General features: G+C 50.8%; 1 protein-coding gene across 2 annotated transcripts in view; it reads left to right on the forward strand.

The window, feature by feature from the left end:
• Positions 1–5,716: 5,716 nt before the first annotated feature.
• PSTPIP1 (proline-serine-threonine phosphatase interacting protein 1) overlaps positions 5,717–18,260 on the forward strand; it is a 46,959-nt gene continuing 34,415 nt past the window's right edge. For both annotated transcript variants that reach the window (XM_030317628.1, XM_030317629.1), the window contains exon 1: positions 5,717–5,983. In XM_030317628.1, the coding sequence (XP_030173488.1) occupies positions 5,948–5,983 (36 nt within the window). In that variant the 5' untranslated portion in view covers positions 5,717–5,947. The remainder of the gene's footprint in view (positions 5,984–18,260) is intronic.

Raw genomic sequence — 18,260 nt, forward strand, 5'->3', positions numbered from 1 at the left:
TTAGGATGGGACTCTGACAATTGTCCGACCTCTCTGAGCCTCAGTTTCTGTATCTGCTGGATTAGGTGAGACCTAAAGTACAGGGCCCGATGCAGTGAGACACCCAACAAGCTTTGGCAGTTTTTCTGGAATTCCCTTCCTGCCTGATCTCACCAGTGAGTTCCTTCTCCTTAATCAGGCTCCAGATCCCCTCCTATGGGAGGACCTCCCAGCAGAGTCTCTCTCTCACTGCTACACTGCTGTCCTGCCACTCAGCACATTTCCCCACCTGGGTTGCCTCCCCCACCAGACTAGCAGGAGCCATGCCTTGTTTTCATGTCCCCAGAAGGAAGATCAGTAAATGCTGATGGGTGCACTGCAGTGGGGTTTGTCCCATTCCAGGGCAAGCTAGGTGGGGTTGAGAGTGGGAGCCCCAGCCTAGTGGCCCAGCCTCTGGCTGCCCAGAGGTACTCTGCAGGCATCCCAGAACAGTGCATGGCAGTGGGAACATTCCAGTTCAGCCCTTGGGCACCTGACAGCCATGGCCAACATTATGGCAGTGCACTCTGCTCCTCCAGGAAGGAAGGAGATACACGTGTTGCTTGGCCTGCCTAGAGAATGGCAGATGTTATCAAGACAGCATGTCAGCAATGAAAGGAACAAAATAAATGTCCCTTGGACCACAGGCAATGCCATTTCCAAGTGAAATTTATGGTAAAGGCCCTCTGGTTTCCTGATGTCACCAAGCAGCTTTGAGACCCTCCTTCTTTATAGCCCTTCCCCTCTCCAGGAGGGTCCAAGCTCTTGCTTCAGACTCTTCCTATATGAGATGAGGTTGAAAGGTAGGCTGGGGCTGGATCACACAGGGTCTGTAAGCTATGTGAGAGCAATGACCATTGTTCTTAGGACAATGGGAAGTCATAGCAAGGTGACAAAGGGAAGGTACATGATCAAATTTGGGTCTGAAAATATCATTCTGCTGTGTGGAGAACAGACAGTAGTGAACAGATTTGGCTTCAGGGATGAGCTACTAGTGATGTTGTGCAGGGCACTATTGATCAGAAGGACCCTGCACTTGGGGCTTAAAACCCTGCAGTTGCCATTTGAAATTCTTAATAATATTATCTTTTGAGTTTGTGTTTTATAAGTGAAGTCTGAGACGGTGAAGGGTGGGGAGCCCTGGCTCCTATGTGGTCCTGACTCCTGCTACGTCCCCTGCACAGGTTCTCAGCTCCCTCCTCCCCAGTCCTTCCTAGCAACCACTGCCACTCTGTGCCCCCAGAAGGGATCTGGGTGCATGTGTGGGGAGGCTCAGGGTTGTCTGGTGGCACCTCAGGATGAGGCATGTCGTTGACAGCCACTGCCCTAGGTGGACAGCACCATGGCACATTCAGCAGGTGACTCAGGGGTGAGTCGTTCTCCCATTCCTGATGCAGGTGAAAAGTGTGTCTTGGCGGGAGTTTGCAATACCTTTTGGGACTGCTATCTACTGAGGAAAGGGAGACAACTGGCTAGACTTCCCTGTCCCCAGCCAGGGAAGACAGTGCCATGGTTGGCTGGACAGGAAGCCCAAAAGCCGATGGGGTTTGAGCAGAAGCACATTAAATAGCAAATAAAGCACCGCAAAAGTGAGAGTGAGAGAACATGGCTAAGGGAGAAACTTTATATTTTAGTACCTTTAATGGCAATTTTTGTCTTTGCCTTTTTAGTAAGAGGCCTTACATTTTCATTTTGCATTGACCCCGCAAATGATATAGCTCATCCTGGTAGAAAGCAGTCAATGAGATAAAGCATGTAAAATACATGCAGGCCTGTAGGTACTGATATTCCCTTAATGGAGGCTATATTATTGATCTTGAAGTAGCTTCGGGAGCTGAGCCTTGCCCAGTGGCTGGCTGTGGCAATCGATGTTGTAACCTATTTTGCATTTTATTCTCAATCCTTGGGCCTACTACAACTTGAATTCTTCAAGCAGATGTGTTCGAATGCCATGCAAAACAGGATGGGACATTGCCTGCGCAGGGGGACTCCCCCTTAAAAGAGGAGCCATAGCCTGGCCTGAGGCATAGCTGCCTAGACCTCAAGGCAAGTTGAGTTTTGAAGCAGCTGGAACAGTGATTAAAAAGCTATGATTTTCAGGACTGGATTCACCTCTCTAGGGGGCTAGTGAATGAGGGAGGCCCGAAAAGAGTTCCCTTTCTGAGGGGCACTCAGATGTTTCTGTCTTGCTTCTCTACCTCCTGGATCGCCCACGGTCCATCTCCCCCATCCCTGCTGCCTTTTCCAGGCCTCATCTCTCTCTCTCTCTCTCCTTTAGGATATAACAACACCCTCTTCTGGTTTCACCCACCCCCCACTCCTACCCCAAGCCACTTCTCATCGGGAAAGATCTTCTAGAATCTGTCTGTGGGCTCCTCCAGGCAGAGACCAGGTCTGCCTCCTCTCTGGGCCCCAGTTCTAGCAAGTCCTGGCAGGGGTTGGCGTCCAGCAGTGTTTGTGGACCTGGGTTAGAGAAGGCTGTGGTAGTAACAGCGGTTGGCTCCCAACATCCATGACACCCCAAGGGATCCCCCCCCCCAGTGGTGAAGTACAAACATGTGGCTCACTTCTGGCCACAAGACATGAGGGGAGGTCTCCTGGGAGGATGGGGATAGAGAGGACTTTGAAGAAAATGAGATGCAAGGGGAGGTAGCCTGTTTCTTCCCCTAGATGTGGCTTTGTCTGGAGCTGTAGGCCAGAGCTGCTGCAACCCATGGGGGAAGAAAGCAAATGGAGAACCACAAAGAAACTGAGCTGAAGCCCTAAAGTACCCCACCTGGAGGCCACGCTGCCTCCAGACCCCTCATGTGGGAGATAACACACTTCCTCCATAATAAACCCTTTGGTTTTATGTTTCTTGCAACCAAGACATCCTCAATGGATGCAAATAACACAGTGAAGACCATGTGCCAGCACTGGACTCTCACCCAATAGCACCACCAGCCCCAACAGCCTCCCGAGGCTCAGTATTTCCAGCTCGGGATTGCGGTGAGAGGGTCTGGAGGCAGAACTGGAAAAAGGAAGGCTGAAACCCATTGTTAAGAGAGGGCTGTTGGGGCGCCTGGGTGGCTCAGTCGTTTAAGTGTCCGACTTCAGCTCAGGTCATGATCTGGCAGTTTGTGGGTTCGAGCCCCACGTCGGACTCTGTGCTGACAGCTCAGAGCCTGGAGCCTGCTTCGGGTTCTGTGTCTCCCTCTCTCTCTCTGCCCTTCCACTTCTCATGCTCTGTCTCTCTCTTTCCTTCTCTCAAAAATAAATAAACATCAAAAAAAATTTTTTAATTAAATTAAATTAAAAGAGAGAGCTGTTGGCAAAAGATACTGTGGAGGTCAAGAGCCTGGGCTTTGGCATCAGACAGACCTGAGTGTGCAGCCCAGCACTCTGTTCACTCGGTTGTGAGGCCTTGGGTGAGTCACATAAACTTTAATCCCTAGTTTGTTCCACTGGGAAGTGGGGGCAATGATAGCATGCACCCCACAGGATAGGGTGAGGACTAGGTGAGACGGTGCGTGTAGAAAGCTTAATGGTGTCCCCAGTACTTGGCAAGTGTTCCGAAGCCCAGTTGGCTGCCCTGGTGGCCCAGCCTTGGAAGCTGTGAAAGGTGGGGCGGTGTGAGGGGAGGAGAAAGACCTCTTTGCAGTGGAGAACTTTAGAGCCTCTTTGGATGCCTCCCATTACTTCCTTCCACAATTGCTCTGGCCCATGACCAGCACAGCAAATCTTTCCGAGGCTGCCCTGGCTAGACCAGAGCAGTCAGGATAGGAATTCTTTATTTTTGGGGTCCTTGAGGTGGACCTTGGGGGGACTTGCCCAGGTAAGGCAGGTCAAGGAAGGCATGCCAGGAGGAAGGCTGGAGAACAGAGGGGAAAAGTGTAGCAGCGAGAAGGGTACCTCTGGGGCGAGGGAAAAGGCCTGTTAGGAACAGAAATTTGTTGAGGGTGATGGGAGGAACCCCTGGAGAGTCAGGGGAAGGAACCTGGCTGTGAAGTTTTCTGCCAATGGTAACCTCCTGTTACCATAGGGTTTCTAGTCTGCCTCCAGAACTAGAGGCATCACCCCAATTGATAGATGGAAAAACAGGCCAGGGAGGCTGAGTCAGTGCTATCAGCTGCCGTTAGGATAAGGTGCAGCCTCAGCATTCAAAGTTCAAGGTGATATTTACACCATTAGCTGTCATCAGCTGCAAGCAACAGAAAACCTGGCTTGGTGCCTTCAATGCTGAAGATGTTTAGTGGCTCAAACCTAAGGGTTCTGGAGGTAGGGGACTCCCAGGGGCAGCCCCACTGCTCTACAATTCTCCCTGAAGTATTCTCTCCTGGGCGGCTATTTCAGAAGTATGGGTGTGCCCCATCTCTAAGTCTGGGCACACAGAACTGGCACTTGGGAGCTTAGCTGTCTTGCACACCAGCTTTCATCTGTCTTATCACCTCAGTCGGTGGTAAAGGAGGCATTGGTGAGGGTGGTGATTTGTAGACAAGGCTGACTCATCCCTTCTTGCCTACCCTGGGCTCAGGCCCCCCTGCCGGCATTTTCTGCTGAGCATTCAGGCCCTGGCTCTTTGGGGCTGTGTTCGGGGCTGCAGCCCAGGGCTCTTTCCAAGGTGGTACCAGACAGTGCCCCCAGCACCTGCCCAGCCAAACTGGAAATCCCAGTAATGTTCTCAACACCATCTCCTTTCCAAAGTTGGGGGACGGGGTGGTGGTGGCGGATAGGGAAACTGAGACTCAGAGAGTTAGAGGGTCGATTAAGGTCCCTTGACCACTAAAGGGTAGGGGCCAGGCAAAACATAAATGGGCGCCTCAGCCTGGATTTTCAGACTCCCACACTATGCCTTCATAATCCTGTCTCTCAGTTCAACCACGTTCTTCAGCCTGAAGACTCCATTTCCTGAGGGAGGTTTCCTGCCCCAGAGAGTGTGTAATCTGGAGACTTGGGGGGGGGGGGGCAGTGCTTATGAGACCTCAGGCTGTTTTCCCTTGCTAGTTACCTGGTCACTCCATCTCTGTCTTCCACTCCCCCGCTAGCCCCCCCAACCCCCCCCACCCCCGCCCAACAATAGCACACGGCTGTCTGCCCCCAGGCCGCGAGTTCCTTGAGGGCAGGCTGTGGACTGAGGCACTAGGCAGCCAGGGTTTTATGAGTGATAGTGATGTCCTGGACCTGGGTGAGCCCTCCGGTATGGTTTGCTGCTGGGGAGTGGAGATCTAGCATATCTGCACCTGGCTTGGCCATGGGGCTGGGATGGTAGGCGACAGCACTGGGGTTCCTGCCCCGTCCTCACCCCCACCTTCGGTGGGCTTCAGGCTCCGTAAGTTTATGGGCTCTGAGAATGGCCCAGCTAGGGCTTTGGAAGGGGGCAAGTGGAGGCGGGCAGCAGAATGGCAGGTGTCAGGCGGGGCTGCACCAGGGAGCACCGCGGCTCCACTTCCTGTGGGCGAGGGCCCGGTGCCTGCCCCGGGCGGGGGCGGGGGGTGGGGGGGAGGTTGCACAAACCTTCCTGCGCAGGCCCCAGGCTGCCTTCCCGCCTGGCCTGTGCACCAGCCTGCCTCTCCTGCTGGCTACTGCCTCCCAGACGGGGCTGGCATCCCTGCTCTCAGTCCCGCAGCCTGGACTGTGTCTCCATCACCACAGGGTTGGCGAGGGGCCTGCCGGACACCAGGGCCCGCCCTCCCATCCCTGGAAGGGTACTGCTCCTTCCTCATTTTGCTGCTGATTCTAGCCCCAAACAAAACAGGTTGAGCCCTTTTCCTCCCTCCGGCAGCTCCTCTCTGGCTTGCGGCTGCCTTCTGAGCCGCTGCAGACGGTGCCGGCCAGAGAGGGGGGGCCTGGGCCAGCCCTGTCGGGACTGGGACGGTGCGCCTGGCTCCTGGCCCTCGTTCAGCCCTGTCTGTGGCAGGAGAGCAAGCTTTGCCGTGGCAGTTGCCTGAAGATGATGCCCCAGCTTCAGTTCAGAGATGCCTTTTGGGTGAGTGAAGACGGCTGGGGCATTGAACAAGTGGAATGGGCTCTGGGGAGGCTGGCTCCACTGAAATTTCCCCCACGGCAGCCGGTGGGGGTGTGGCTCCAGGAAGGAGGTTTGCTCATAAATATAGCGGTTGATGTTTTGGTCTTAATTATTGTGGAGGTGACCCGGGCTTCTGTCCCTTCTGAGTTGGAAGATGAAGGGGGTCCTTGGCCTGGGGTGCTGATTTCTCTGCAAACTTCTCCACGGTGAGGTGGGGGAGGGATATCCTCTATACACCCAGGCCTGATTTCTCTGAAAGACCCTCTCCCCACTGCAGGATCTTTTTAGGAGAATCTAGGGGTGCCTGGGTGGCTCAGTCGGTTAAGCGTATGACTTTGGCTCAGGTCATGATCTTGGGGATCATGAGTTTGAACCCCGCATCAGGCTCTGAGCTGACAGTGCAGAATCTGCTTGGGATTCTCTCTCTCTCTCTCTCTCTCTCTCTCTCCCTCCCTCTTTCTCTGCCCCTCCCCTACTTAGGCTCTCTTTCTCAAAATAAATAAATAAACCTTTAAAAAATTTAAAAAAATTGTTTTAATGTTTATTTTTGAGAGAGAAAGAGAGAGAGACAGAGCACAAGCAGGGGAGGGGAAGAGAGAGGGAGACACAGAATCCAAAGCGGGCTCCAGGCTCTGAGCTGTCAGCACAGAGCCTGACGTAGGGCTCAAACTCACGAACTGCGATATCATGACCTGAGCCGAAGTTGGACACTTAACTGACTGAGCCACCTAGGTACCCCTAAAAATATTTTTTAAAAAAGGAGAATCTAATATATGGATAGGGGCTTGAGGAGGCCATGTGAGGCGAATGAGGGAGGGGGGGTCATGGGTTTGGGGACCAGACAAACTTGAATTGGGATCTTGGCCCTGCTACTTAGAGACTGGGCAAGCTATCTTATTTCTCTGAGCCTCATTTTCTCCAGCTATACAGTCCAGATAAATATTAATAAGCATCTCAACTGAATGGGAGGATTTAAAAAGGTGATCTAATGTAATCAAATGAGAGTTCTTTTTTCCTGATATAACCTCTCTTCTTTGCAGACTTTAGGGGTCCTTTAAGGAGGCAGCAGGGCTGGGCAATTCCTTGCTAACTTTCTTAAATTCAGTGCAAGCATACTTCAAATCCTTTCCCCCATGAAATGATGGCACGCAATAGGCTTGTGGAGGTGAAATGGCTTGGCATGGGCCACACAGCCTGCAAGCCCACTTTGGACCCCAGATCCCCTCAGCTTTTTAGCAGCCCTGCCTCTACCTTTCCTCTGCTTCTCAAGCTCTGGCTGTCCCCAGCAGCTCATGGGAAAAAGCGGAGACCTCTCTGGTTAGAGCTGGGGAATGAGGCTGTCCTGAGGGTGCCTCCCTTCAACCACACAGAGGACTCCCTGGTCCTTCACTCAGCCGTCTCAGCCTTAGACAATATCCTGGCCCTCCCTGGGCCCTTTCCTGGGGCCTGTGGCTAGGAGGATGACAGTTAACAAGCCAGGCCTTCCTTCTGTTCCGGGCCGTGCTCTGCTTGGGGCTTGTGGCCAACATATGAGTGGCCTGCTTCTCACCTGCCCTGACCATACAGTGGGCAGAGGGCCACCTGGGGAGGGTACCCGTTCCTCTCTGGGTCTCTGTTTCCCCATCTCTACAAAGAAGAGGTGGGCTCAGTCCAGAGAAAACAATGGAGGCAGACCTGGCTCAGCCCAGCCCAAGTACCAGGCTGGCAACTGGGTCCTCTCGAAGGGGTGTTGGCTGCAGTAAGGGGTGGGGCAGTGAGTCATCACCTCTGCTGTGACTTAGAGTGAAAAGTGGGGGAAAGAGGTAGGGCCTGGAAATCCAGGGTGCTCTATAGCCCAGGGCAGACCAGGAGACCCTGATCGTTTCACCTCTAGGACATCTGTCCCACCCCAGGGCCCCTGGCCCCACCTTCCTGAGGGCAGAGCTCTGGCAAGGAGCAGCCCCCATGGCAGGATCTGGGCAGTGGGGGATGACATAGGAGTGGGTAAGGTGTGGCAGGGACAGCAGCAGCAGCAATAAAGGAACCCACCTGTGGTGGCTTTCTAAGGGACATCCAGCCATGCTTTGTGCCTGCCCCACCTCTGAGCCATCGAAGGCTTCAAGACCTCCAGTGCCTCCTCTCCTTCCCTGCTGGCTCCCTGGACTGGAGTGAGGGTATAGCCTAGGCAAGGCCAGAGCAGAGAGGGGGAGAGAAGTGCCCAGTGGGAGCCTCTCACCCTGAGCCTGGCAAATGCACCAGGAGGTCATGGTCATCATCACTGACCCCAGGGCTCTGAATTCTAACCCCTCTCCCTGATGCTCAGCTCAGCCCATGAGGACAAATGACACTTACTTGTACTAAGGAAGTGCCAGGCACTGTTCTCAGGACTGTTGATCTATTCATCTACTTAAACTGATGAAGTAGATGCTATTGTTATCTCTATTATTCAGAGGAGGAAGTTGAGGCACAGAGCTTAAATAGCTTGCCCAAGGTCACACAGTGGGGATTAAACCCTGACAGGCTAGCTCCAGTGTCTGGGCTCTCACCCAAGGTGCTTCAACACCCTCTATCAACATAGTAGATCACTGGATCTTTGGGCCACATCAGCAAAATGGAGGGAAAATGTCTGTTTTTCCTACCTCCCAGAGAAGTAAGAAGATCAGACGAGGTTTATAGAAGTATTTTGAAGCTCAGTTTACAGACAAATCTATAAAACAAAAGACAGTGATCTCACTGCTGTAGAAATACTAGGGACAGAGCCCAACCTGCCCCTCTCCCATTCCATAGCTTGGCAGTTCAAAATGAGTAGTCTTTTTTTTTTAAATTTTTTTTTTTTTCAACGTTTATTTATTTTTGGGACAGAGAGAGACAGAGCATGAACGGGCGAGGGGCAGAGAGAGAGGGAGACACAGAATCGGAAACAGGCTCCAGGCTCTGAGCCATCAGCCCAGAGCCCGACGCGGGGCTCGAACTCACAGACCGCAAGATCGTGACCTGGCTGAAGTCGGACGCTTAACCGACTGCGCCACCCAGGCACCCCCAAAATGAGTAGTCTTAAATAGTGGAAGGAAGCCCATGAACTAGAAGGATCATGTCTAACACCATAGCACTGCAGTTATTTGGCAGTCTCAACCATCCAGAACACAGGTGGTATGTAGCCCCATTCCTGGCACTAGCTCAGAGTAAGAGAGAAACACAAGCGGTTTCTGAGGAGCTAAGAGCTTATATTAAAGCTCATATGCTTTAATCATATGAGATGCCCCATAATTTTTAGTTAGGGCTTAAGAACTCTAATTTTACCCATAATTTTAACAAGCTTTTAATTAAAAAAACTTTTTTGACGTTTATTTATTTTTGAGAGAGAAGGAGAGACAGAGCACGAGCAGAGAAGGGGCAGAGAGAGGGGGACACAGAACCCAAAGCAGGCTCCAGGCTCTGAGCTGTCAGCACAGAGCCCGACGCGGGGCTCAAACTCACAAACTGCGAGATCATGACCTGAGCCGAAGTCGGAGGCTTAACCAACTGAGCCACCCAGGGGCCCCAAGCTTTTAATTTATAGATGTATCAGTTAGAGGGGGTCTACATGGAACATGATATACATTGATGAGTGATATGAACTGTTAAAGACAGTTTGACAGATAGCTGATAGCTGATAGCAAGGTGGGAGACCAAAAAATTATAAAAAGCCGACATAATGGCTCAGAAGTGATGGGAACATTCAGTGTGGGAGCAGGCCAGTTCTGTTCCTCAACAGGCCTGTATTTCTAATTTATCAATGTGGCTACCCAGTATTTATTTATAGCCTGCTATTTTCTGTGGCAAAACATTCAGATGCAGGCCACTATGGAGTGAGGCAGGGGTGGACTAGCCACGGGGGGAAGGAAGGGATAATTTAATTTCTGTTACACATACAAATGATAAAAAGCATCGCAGCTTTGCAGGAAGTTAGTGGCTGGGCCTCAGAGTGGGGCTTGTCAGTGAGACGAAGTTGAGGGTAAGAACATCAGGTGCCTGAGCTGAGAAGGGTTTAGATCTCATATAACCTGCCCAGCAGTGAGTCAGACGGGCACAGAAGCCCAAAAAAGGCAAGGTCCTGCCCCTCACCTCCCAGTGTCTCCTTGCCAGTGTCTCGGCTCCCAGCAGGCAGCTAAACTCTATTGCAGAAAACATCTGTCTAAATTCTCAACACAGGGCTGGCAAGCGAGGGACAGTGTTCAGTCTATGTTTGTAGAATGAACGCATGAACATGGCTCCACTGCCTTCCTGAACCCATTTTCTCCTTCATTTCTCTTGAGTTCTATTCTACAAATATTTGTTGAACAGTATTCTCTGCTAGGTGGTCTAAGCTAGATCCCTACCTACCCTCACCCCCACATCCAATCAGGTGAGCGAGACTGTTTGGCCTTCAAGGAAGTTACTGTCCAACACTGAACACTGAGGTTCCCTAATAACTGGGCCAGACACGGGGTGCCCTGCTCTGAGCTGTGTCTTCCCATCCCACCCTCTGGCTCCCTCCCCGGCTTTGCGAAGAAGCCACTGAGTATTGTTTTAAGAAGGAAAATCTAGTTTTGAACCAGGTTTTATTGAGATCCACATCCTATCCCTTTTGGTGTTGTTAAAAGGAAACGTAAGGGCTTGAGGAGGATGGGCCACATATATTACAGTGACATCTCACCCCTAAGGGGTAAGATGGACCACCAAAGGGGACAGAAGGAGCAAGCCTGAACTTTTCCCTCTGACTTGTAATCACATCTCTCCCCTTTGAGGCTAGGCTCTAGCATCATCTGGAAACCTCTGTGTCATCCTGGGAGGGGCTGAGCTCCCCAACAGACAGAGCACAGAGGAAGGCACCACTTTCCGGGTGGGGGAATGACTCACCAGGGATACACAGGGGCTGAGGATGGGCCCATCCCTCCCCTCTTGTGCCGGCTCAGCTGCTGTTGCCTCTTCCCCTTCCCAGTTCTGAGACTCTGAGGTTCCCCATTTAGGATAGAGGCCCCACTTTGGCTTGTCCCCCACTCCAGGACCTGCCAACCACTGTCTTGGGGCCTCCCAGAAAATCAGGAGAGGCTGATGCTCATTGGATACCTACTCTGTTCTGAGCCCTTAAAGCTATGTATATACCTTCTAAAGAAATAAAATCAATAAATATAAGATCCTAAGAAGAAAGTAGGAAAATAGAGAAAGCCAGGAGAAAAGCACCCTTAGTCTCATCACACAAAGACAACTGGTAATATTTTGCTCTGCTTCCCTAACATTATTTGACATAGGTGCAAGCACACTGTGTACACAATTTTGTATTCTCCTGTACCTTTTTTCCTTGCATTTTAATTTTTGTAATGTTTATTTATTTATTTTTGAGAGACAGAGAGAGAGAGAGAGAGAGAGAGAGAGAGAGAGAGAGAGACTCCCAAGCCGGTTTCACGCTTTCAGCGCTGAGCTGGGTGTGGGGTTCAATCCCATGAATGGCAAGATCATGACCTGAGCTGAAATCAAGAGTCAGACGCTCAACCAACTGAGTGGTCCAGGCACCCCTTTTCACTTTAAACTTTATTTTTAATTGTGGTAAAGTATACTTAACATGAAATTTATCATTTTAACATTTAAGTGTACAGTTCAGTAGGGTTAAGTATACTCACATTGTTGTGGACGCTCCTGCCTCTTTTCATCATAATTCCATTTTGAACATGTGTGGGTGTGGGTGTGATTTCCTCGTTTCAAAACACCATTGTTAATGGCTACACAGTCCAGCTTGTGGATTTGGTAGATGTATGATTCATTTATTCAATCCCTATTGTTGGACATGTAGGTTGCTGCTGCCTATTATTCATTATTCTAGACAGTGATGCATTGGGTAGATCTTTGTGTATCAAAATTTTTCACTTGAGGATTATTTTCTTGGGTGGATTCCCGGGAGAAGAGACATTCCTGAGTGAGATAGTGGGGCCCCGTCTCTAGCTGGGCAGGAGCCTTTTTATGCAGGAAGGAGGGACCGGAGTGGCCTGGAAGGGGCTGGGAGGGCCAGGCCTGGACGGGCTCTGCCACAAACTGAAGCCTGCTCAGACTTTGTTCAAGAATTTGCAGCAGGGCAGGCCCCTATGGCCTTGAAGGCCAAGGAGGCCAGTGGCTGGGGAATGGGTCCTCCCAAGCATCAGGGGCTTGTAGACAGTGCAGGAGGTAGGAGAGGGAGGCCCTAGCTGTCCTGCCTTTGCTGCTACCAAATGCCTTCCCAGTGTGCCCTTGGCCATGGCCGTCTGAAGGAGTGAGGACAGACTCTCTCTGTCAGTGTCCTCCTATCTCCTGAATGGAGGCATGGGTGGGCCTATTCCATGGCCACATGTCCAGGGCAGAGCAGGGACTCCCTCCCAGGTCTATTGGACACCATCATATTCTGCCTCTGAATTCAAGGAGATTGACTAGTTTCTTCTTGGTTCAGTTATAATTCTTATAGGATACATGAGTGGCCCTCTATATGTTGACGTTGATTTCGGTCATTTTGGAAGTAGGGTTATTTTTCTCTCCATTTCCCCTCTAATTTTCTGTAAGTGAACACAGATTATGTATGTCATTAAAAGGAAAATGCTTGAAAACAAAACTAAGCAATTGCTGTTTTCAAGCCTGAGATTTTAAGTGAAATTTGTGGTTTGATAGCATTACCTCTTGCACATACTCTGTGTGCACTTTGTGGTACATTGTCCCCCTGGGGCCCAAGAACTTGGTTCATCTGTGCCTATTTCCCAGGACATGGCCAGCCGTTTGATGGTGTGAGAAGGAGGCAGAGTTCTCTGGTTATGCTTACTGTGCATTTGTGAGGCTGGCAGATGGTCACCTGGAGGATCTACTGGCCACAGCAGCCTTGGTCACCCTCAATTTTATTCTTGGTGGAAAACAAGGTCTGCTTCTCAATGGCCCCCTGCACTCCAGTTCCTGGGACTTGTGTACTGCACACCACGGGGGTAGCCCCCCGGAATGGAGCGGGAGGGCCTTGCTTGGGCTATGGAGGGCAGGCAAGGATTTGGGAGAAGGCAGGCTGGCAGATGGCAGCCCAGGGGAAGGAATGGCACGGACGAAGGTGTGGAAGTGGGGAGTGGGCACAATGGGTTTGGAAGGCAGTTTTCTGGCCCATAGGCTCATGCAGGGTGACTGGTAGGAAAGTGACTGGAGGTTGTGAAAGGTCCTGACCGGCCTTAAGGGGTGACAGAGACACTTTCTTCTGCCTCCCTGCACCCTCTCCAGCAGCGGATGTTTCCTATCATGCAAAGGAGCTGCAGGCTGTGGGCGGGATGCCCTCCCTCCTCACCCAGAGTCTAGCTGATGCCGCAAACCACACAATGAAGGGAACTTGGTGTGGAAACTGAAACTGCCTGGACTTCCAGCAAGAGAGAGTAGCACCCTGTGCCCTGGGGGCTTGCCCATGCTGGGGCTCTTCCCTGGACTCGCTCCAGCAGCTCCTCCCTCCAGGCCTTCTTTAATGCCTCTCCTAGCCTCCACCTTCACTTGCTGGGCTGGGGAGAATCATTTCCCTTCTCTGAACTTCAGATTCCTCATGGGGGATGTCAGAGTGATGCTCATCTAAGACAGAGGCTTTAAAGATGAGGAGGCTAAGGGCAGCACTAAGGGGACCACCTTCTGCTGCTCACCATGGGGAGTAAGCAGACCAGAAACAGGTTCTAAGGGACCCAGACTTAGGATTGCATGTGCACTACAGGGTGAGCCACGTATGTGCATCCTCCTACTCCCAGAATGTCTCCCCAACTCTGTTCACCATTACACATTAAATTCTGCCATCAGAGAGTCATTCCCATGGCTTCAAATGACAAGATGCATTTCCTTCCAACAATAGCTCTGTGAACTTGGTATTCTTATGCCTGTTTTGCAGGCAGAAATCTCAGAGGGGATGTGGGACTGGGGATACCACCGAGGTGGACTTTGGGGTTGCTGGTCTAGACCTGGCTGCTACCTTCTCAGGCTTAGGTCAGAGAGCCCTTGGGGGTTACTGGGAGGTGCGGTGGTTCACTAAGACCTGGCACTCTGAGCAGTGGGTGAGGAGAACGTGGGGGAATGACAGCCCCTTCCGCTGGTGTTGACAGCACCCACTATTGGGCAACAGGAAGTGCCTGCTGGAGCTCCAGAGACCACAGCTAAGGCAGGGATGGGGTGGCCAGATGGGACTCAGGGTTTCCCAGCAGTGGACATGGGAAAACAGAAGCTGAGCCATACTGGGAAGGAAAGAGGGGATGATGGGCTGAGGCAGGAGAGTGCTTGACATATTCAAGGGACAAGGAGACCTGTGTGACTGAGGCCAAGTGACCGGGGTGGGTAGTACTTGGAGATAATATCGAAAATGTGACAGGGAGCCAAACCTTGTAGGACTGTCGTTCTCAAACATCCCAATGCCCAGGCCACACCCAAGGCCAATTACATAAGAATTTCAGGGTGGGAGGCTAGGCATCAGTATTTTCCTAAGTTCTTGAGTGTTTCCAAAGTGCAGCCAGGGTTGAGAGCCGTTGGCGTGGATAATTGTGATGCTGGATGCATTGCCATTGCTGATAACCAGCATACAGCTGGCTTTTACCACTTAGGTGACCTCATTTGACTCACTTGTGAATGAATAGAGGGTAGAGGTTTGTTTCGTTTTGCTTTTTAACCTTATAATCTACGATTATGTTTTTTTATTGTGGTAAATATACATTAACATAAAACTTAACACTTTAACCATTTAAAGTTTTTTTTAATGTTTATTTATTTTTGAGAGAGAGAGAGAGACAGACAGAGGATGAGTGGGGGAGGGGCAGAGAGAGAGGGAGACACAGAATCCGAAGCAGGCTCCAGGCTCCAGGCTCCGAGCTGTCAGCACAGATCCCCACACGGGGCTCGAACTCACAGACCGTGAGATCATGACCTGAGCTGAAGTCGGATGCTTCACCAACTGAGCCACCCAGGCGCCCCAACACTTTAACCATTTTTAAATGTGCAATGCAGCAGCATTAATACATTTATAATGTTGCACGACCATTACTACTACCTATTTCCAGAACTTTTCATCATCCCAAGCAGAGACTCTGGACTCATTAAACAATAACTCTTCATCTCCCTTCCCTCGTCTCTTACTTCTATTCTACTTTCTTTCTATGAATTTGCCTATCCTAGGAACCTCATATGAGTAGAATCATACAATATTTGATCTTTTGTGTCTGGCTTATTTCACTTAGCATGTCTTTAAGGTTTATCTGTGTTTCAACAGACATCAGAATTTCATTTCTTGGGGTGCCTGGGTGGCTCAGTCGGTGAAGCGTCCGAGTCTTGATTTTGGCTCAGGTTGTGATCTCACGGTTCCTGCGATCAAGCCCTGTGTCCTCAGCTCTGTGTGGACAGCTCTCAACTCTCTCTCTGCCCCTCCCCTGCCCATCCTCTCTCTCTTTTGTTAGTGTTTTCTGAGTTGTAAGAATTCTTTATATATTCTGGATATTAATCCCTTATCATATATATAATTTGCAAATATTTTCTCTCAATCTGGGCATTATCTTTTTACTCTCTTGATGTTGTCTTTTGATGCATAAGTTTTTAATTTTCATGAAATCTAATTTATCTGTTTTTTCTTTTGTTATCTGTGGTTTTGGTGTCAAATCCAAGAAATCATTGCTAAGTCCAGTGTTTTGAGGCTTTTCTCCTATGTTTTCTTTTCAGGGTTTTACAGTTTTAGCTCTTACATTTAGGCCATGGATAAATTTAGAGTTAATTTTTGTATATAGTGTAAAGACTGGGTCCAACTTCATTCTTTTGCATGTGGATATCACTTTCCCCAGCATCATTTGTTGAAAAGACTCCTTTCCGCATTGAATGACCTTGATATCTTTGTGGAAAATCATATATGTGCTTATTTCTGGGCTTTCTATTCTATTCCATTGGTCTATATGCCTATCCTTATGACAGTACCATACGATTTAAATTACTGTACAAGGTGCCATCTTTGTCTCTTACACTGCCTTTAGAAGCTAATGCCCTGCTTTGATTCTACTACATTTACAGGGTGGCCCTGGTGAGTCCCTCCACTCTCTGAGCCTGACTCTTTGTCTGTATTAAAGTGATTTTTGTGGCAACATGCTTGTTAATGGCCTTGCAAAGACAAGGAGCTTCACGTGCAGACCCCCTGCAGGTGCAGGAGCCCAGCTAGCACCCAGAACCCAGGGTCAGCTCTGAGATCCAGAACCTGACAAGGCTGGCAGAGGAGGCCACAGGGCCTTCTTCAGAGGCTGCAGTGGTCTGTCCCTGCCTTCAGGAAAAGGCGTAGGGATGGGAATGGGGCTCCTCTGCAGCTCCAGGGCTTCATCTCTGTGTCTTGAGCAAGTCTCAAGCCCAAAGGAGGAGCAGTTCACGGCCACAAAGAAAGACACCCCACATCAGCCCTGTGAGGGCACAAAGTGCAAGTGTTCATTCCACTTTACAAATAAAAACAATTGAGTCTGAGAGATTAGAGGCAACCAGTCCAAATAAGTATCACAGCTAAGATTCACACCTAGCTTTCCTTTTTTATTTCCTTTCTTTGACTTCATATGTATTCATCACCATGGCCACCATTTTCCAGGAGCTCATTAAGTGTCAGGGTGCCCATTGCTGGGCTCCTCCATGTATTATTTCATTTAGTCCTAGAGCCCAGAGGTGGGCAATATGTTCACATTCATTTTACACAGGAGGGGCTCTGTGCTCAGGATGTTAAGTGACTTGCCCAAGGTCGCACTGCCTGTTTCATGGAACTGGCCAAGACTAGAACCCAATGCCTGAGCTCTGCCCACATCCCACTGCCTGGGCTTCCTCCTGGGGTGGTGTTCTGTAGGGTATCCCCTGGCAGGTGTAGGTGTGCAGGAGGGGTGAAACTAGGGGAACGAGATGTGCAGGGTAAGTAGGTGGACCATCAGTGCTGGCCTCTAGTCTCTGGCTGGTCACCCACAAACTATGTGGCGAGGAGCCCTGTGTGGCTGGCTATGGACAGGGAATGGACGGTGCCTCTCCTTGCTGAAGGGGTCAGTCTCCTCCAGGGCTCAGTGTCTGGGGTGGCTCAGTTCTCTTCTCTTCTCCATTAACCATCCTCTGCATCCCACTGCTTCCCTCACCCTCGGCCACTGGCATCTGCTTTCTACTCCACCCAGTGCTAGATCTAGGGAGTCCCCACTGCCACACCAGCTTGGTGGGGCCAGTGCAGAGGGACTATGTGACCTGAGCAATCATCCACTTGCTGAGCCTCAGGAGCTCATCTGTAACAGGGGGCGATAAGAATAGCACAGGCCTGACATTCCAGGGGGTGCTGAGGATTAGAGGTGATAATGGATTTAGAGCACTGAACTCTACCTGTCTGCATCCCACCCAGCTCCCATCCCCTGAACTCAGAACCTGGCGAAGCTTCCCTTTACCTCCTGGGAAGGTCCCACACCTGCTCATGAGTCTCTCGTCCAGCTGGCCTTAGGCTACCTCTTCAGACACCTGCTCCAGCCTCACTCAGATCTCACCGTGACCACTTAGAGCTCTGTGCGTTAGACTTCCAGTCTTCTAAACCTCAGGGGCCCATTCCCACCCGCAGGCTTCTGCCTGGACTTGTGTTCACTCCCTGTCCCTTCCCTTTTCTAATCTTTCTACACGTTTTGGTTTCATAAAGCAGTAGGAAGAAGTGGGGGTCGAGCTACTCCTTTAAGACTTGAGAATGCGTAAGGGAAGTGGGCAGGACTTCACAGACTGGGGGAGGGGAGTGTGGTAGCCAAGACCTTTCCTTCCTGATAATCTGAGGAGGCTTATTTAAAAGAACAAAGCTTTCAAACCAGACAGACTTTGGTTGAAAGCCAGGCCCGCCCACACAATTGCTGATTGGGCCTGGACAAGTTACATAACCTCTCTCATTCTTGCTTTTCTCAAACAACAGCACTCTGTGGTCAGTATTACTAAGATAAGTGTTTCCCTATGCCCCCCCCCCACCCCCCACCGTCTCCCCACCAGCACACACGGTAGGTCCTCTTCTGGTGCTAGGGTTGCCCCCCATACCTGGTTATGTGGGATCCCTGAGAAGCTCTGAAAGTTCACAGGGCTCTGACAGGGCCCCTGGAAGGCTCAGGGTGACTGCTGGCCATAGGCTGAGGGGCCCAGACATCTCAGGGCCCCTGCCAACCAGGGGACTCTACTGCTTGGCTGCTTGGGTGAAGGCCCCTGAAGGCCCCGGGGAGGCGGTCAGACTGGGCTCAGTGGAGAAGTGGAGTCCTCTGGAAACTCATTT

The sequence above is a fragment of the Lynx canadensis genome, chromosome B3, assembly GCF_007474595.2.
Source record: "Lynx canadensis isolate LIC74 chromosome B3, mLynCan4.pri.v2, whole genome shotgun sequence".
NCBI lineage: Eukaryota > Metazoa > Chordata > Mammalia > Carnivora > Felidae > Lynx > Lynx canadensis.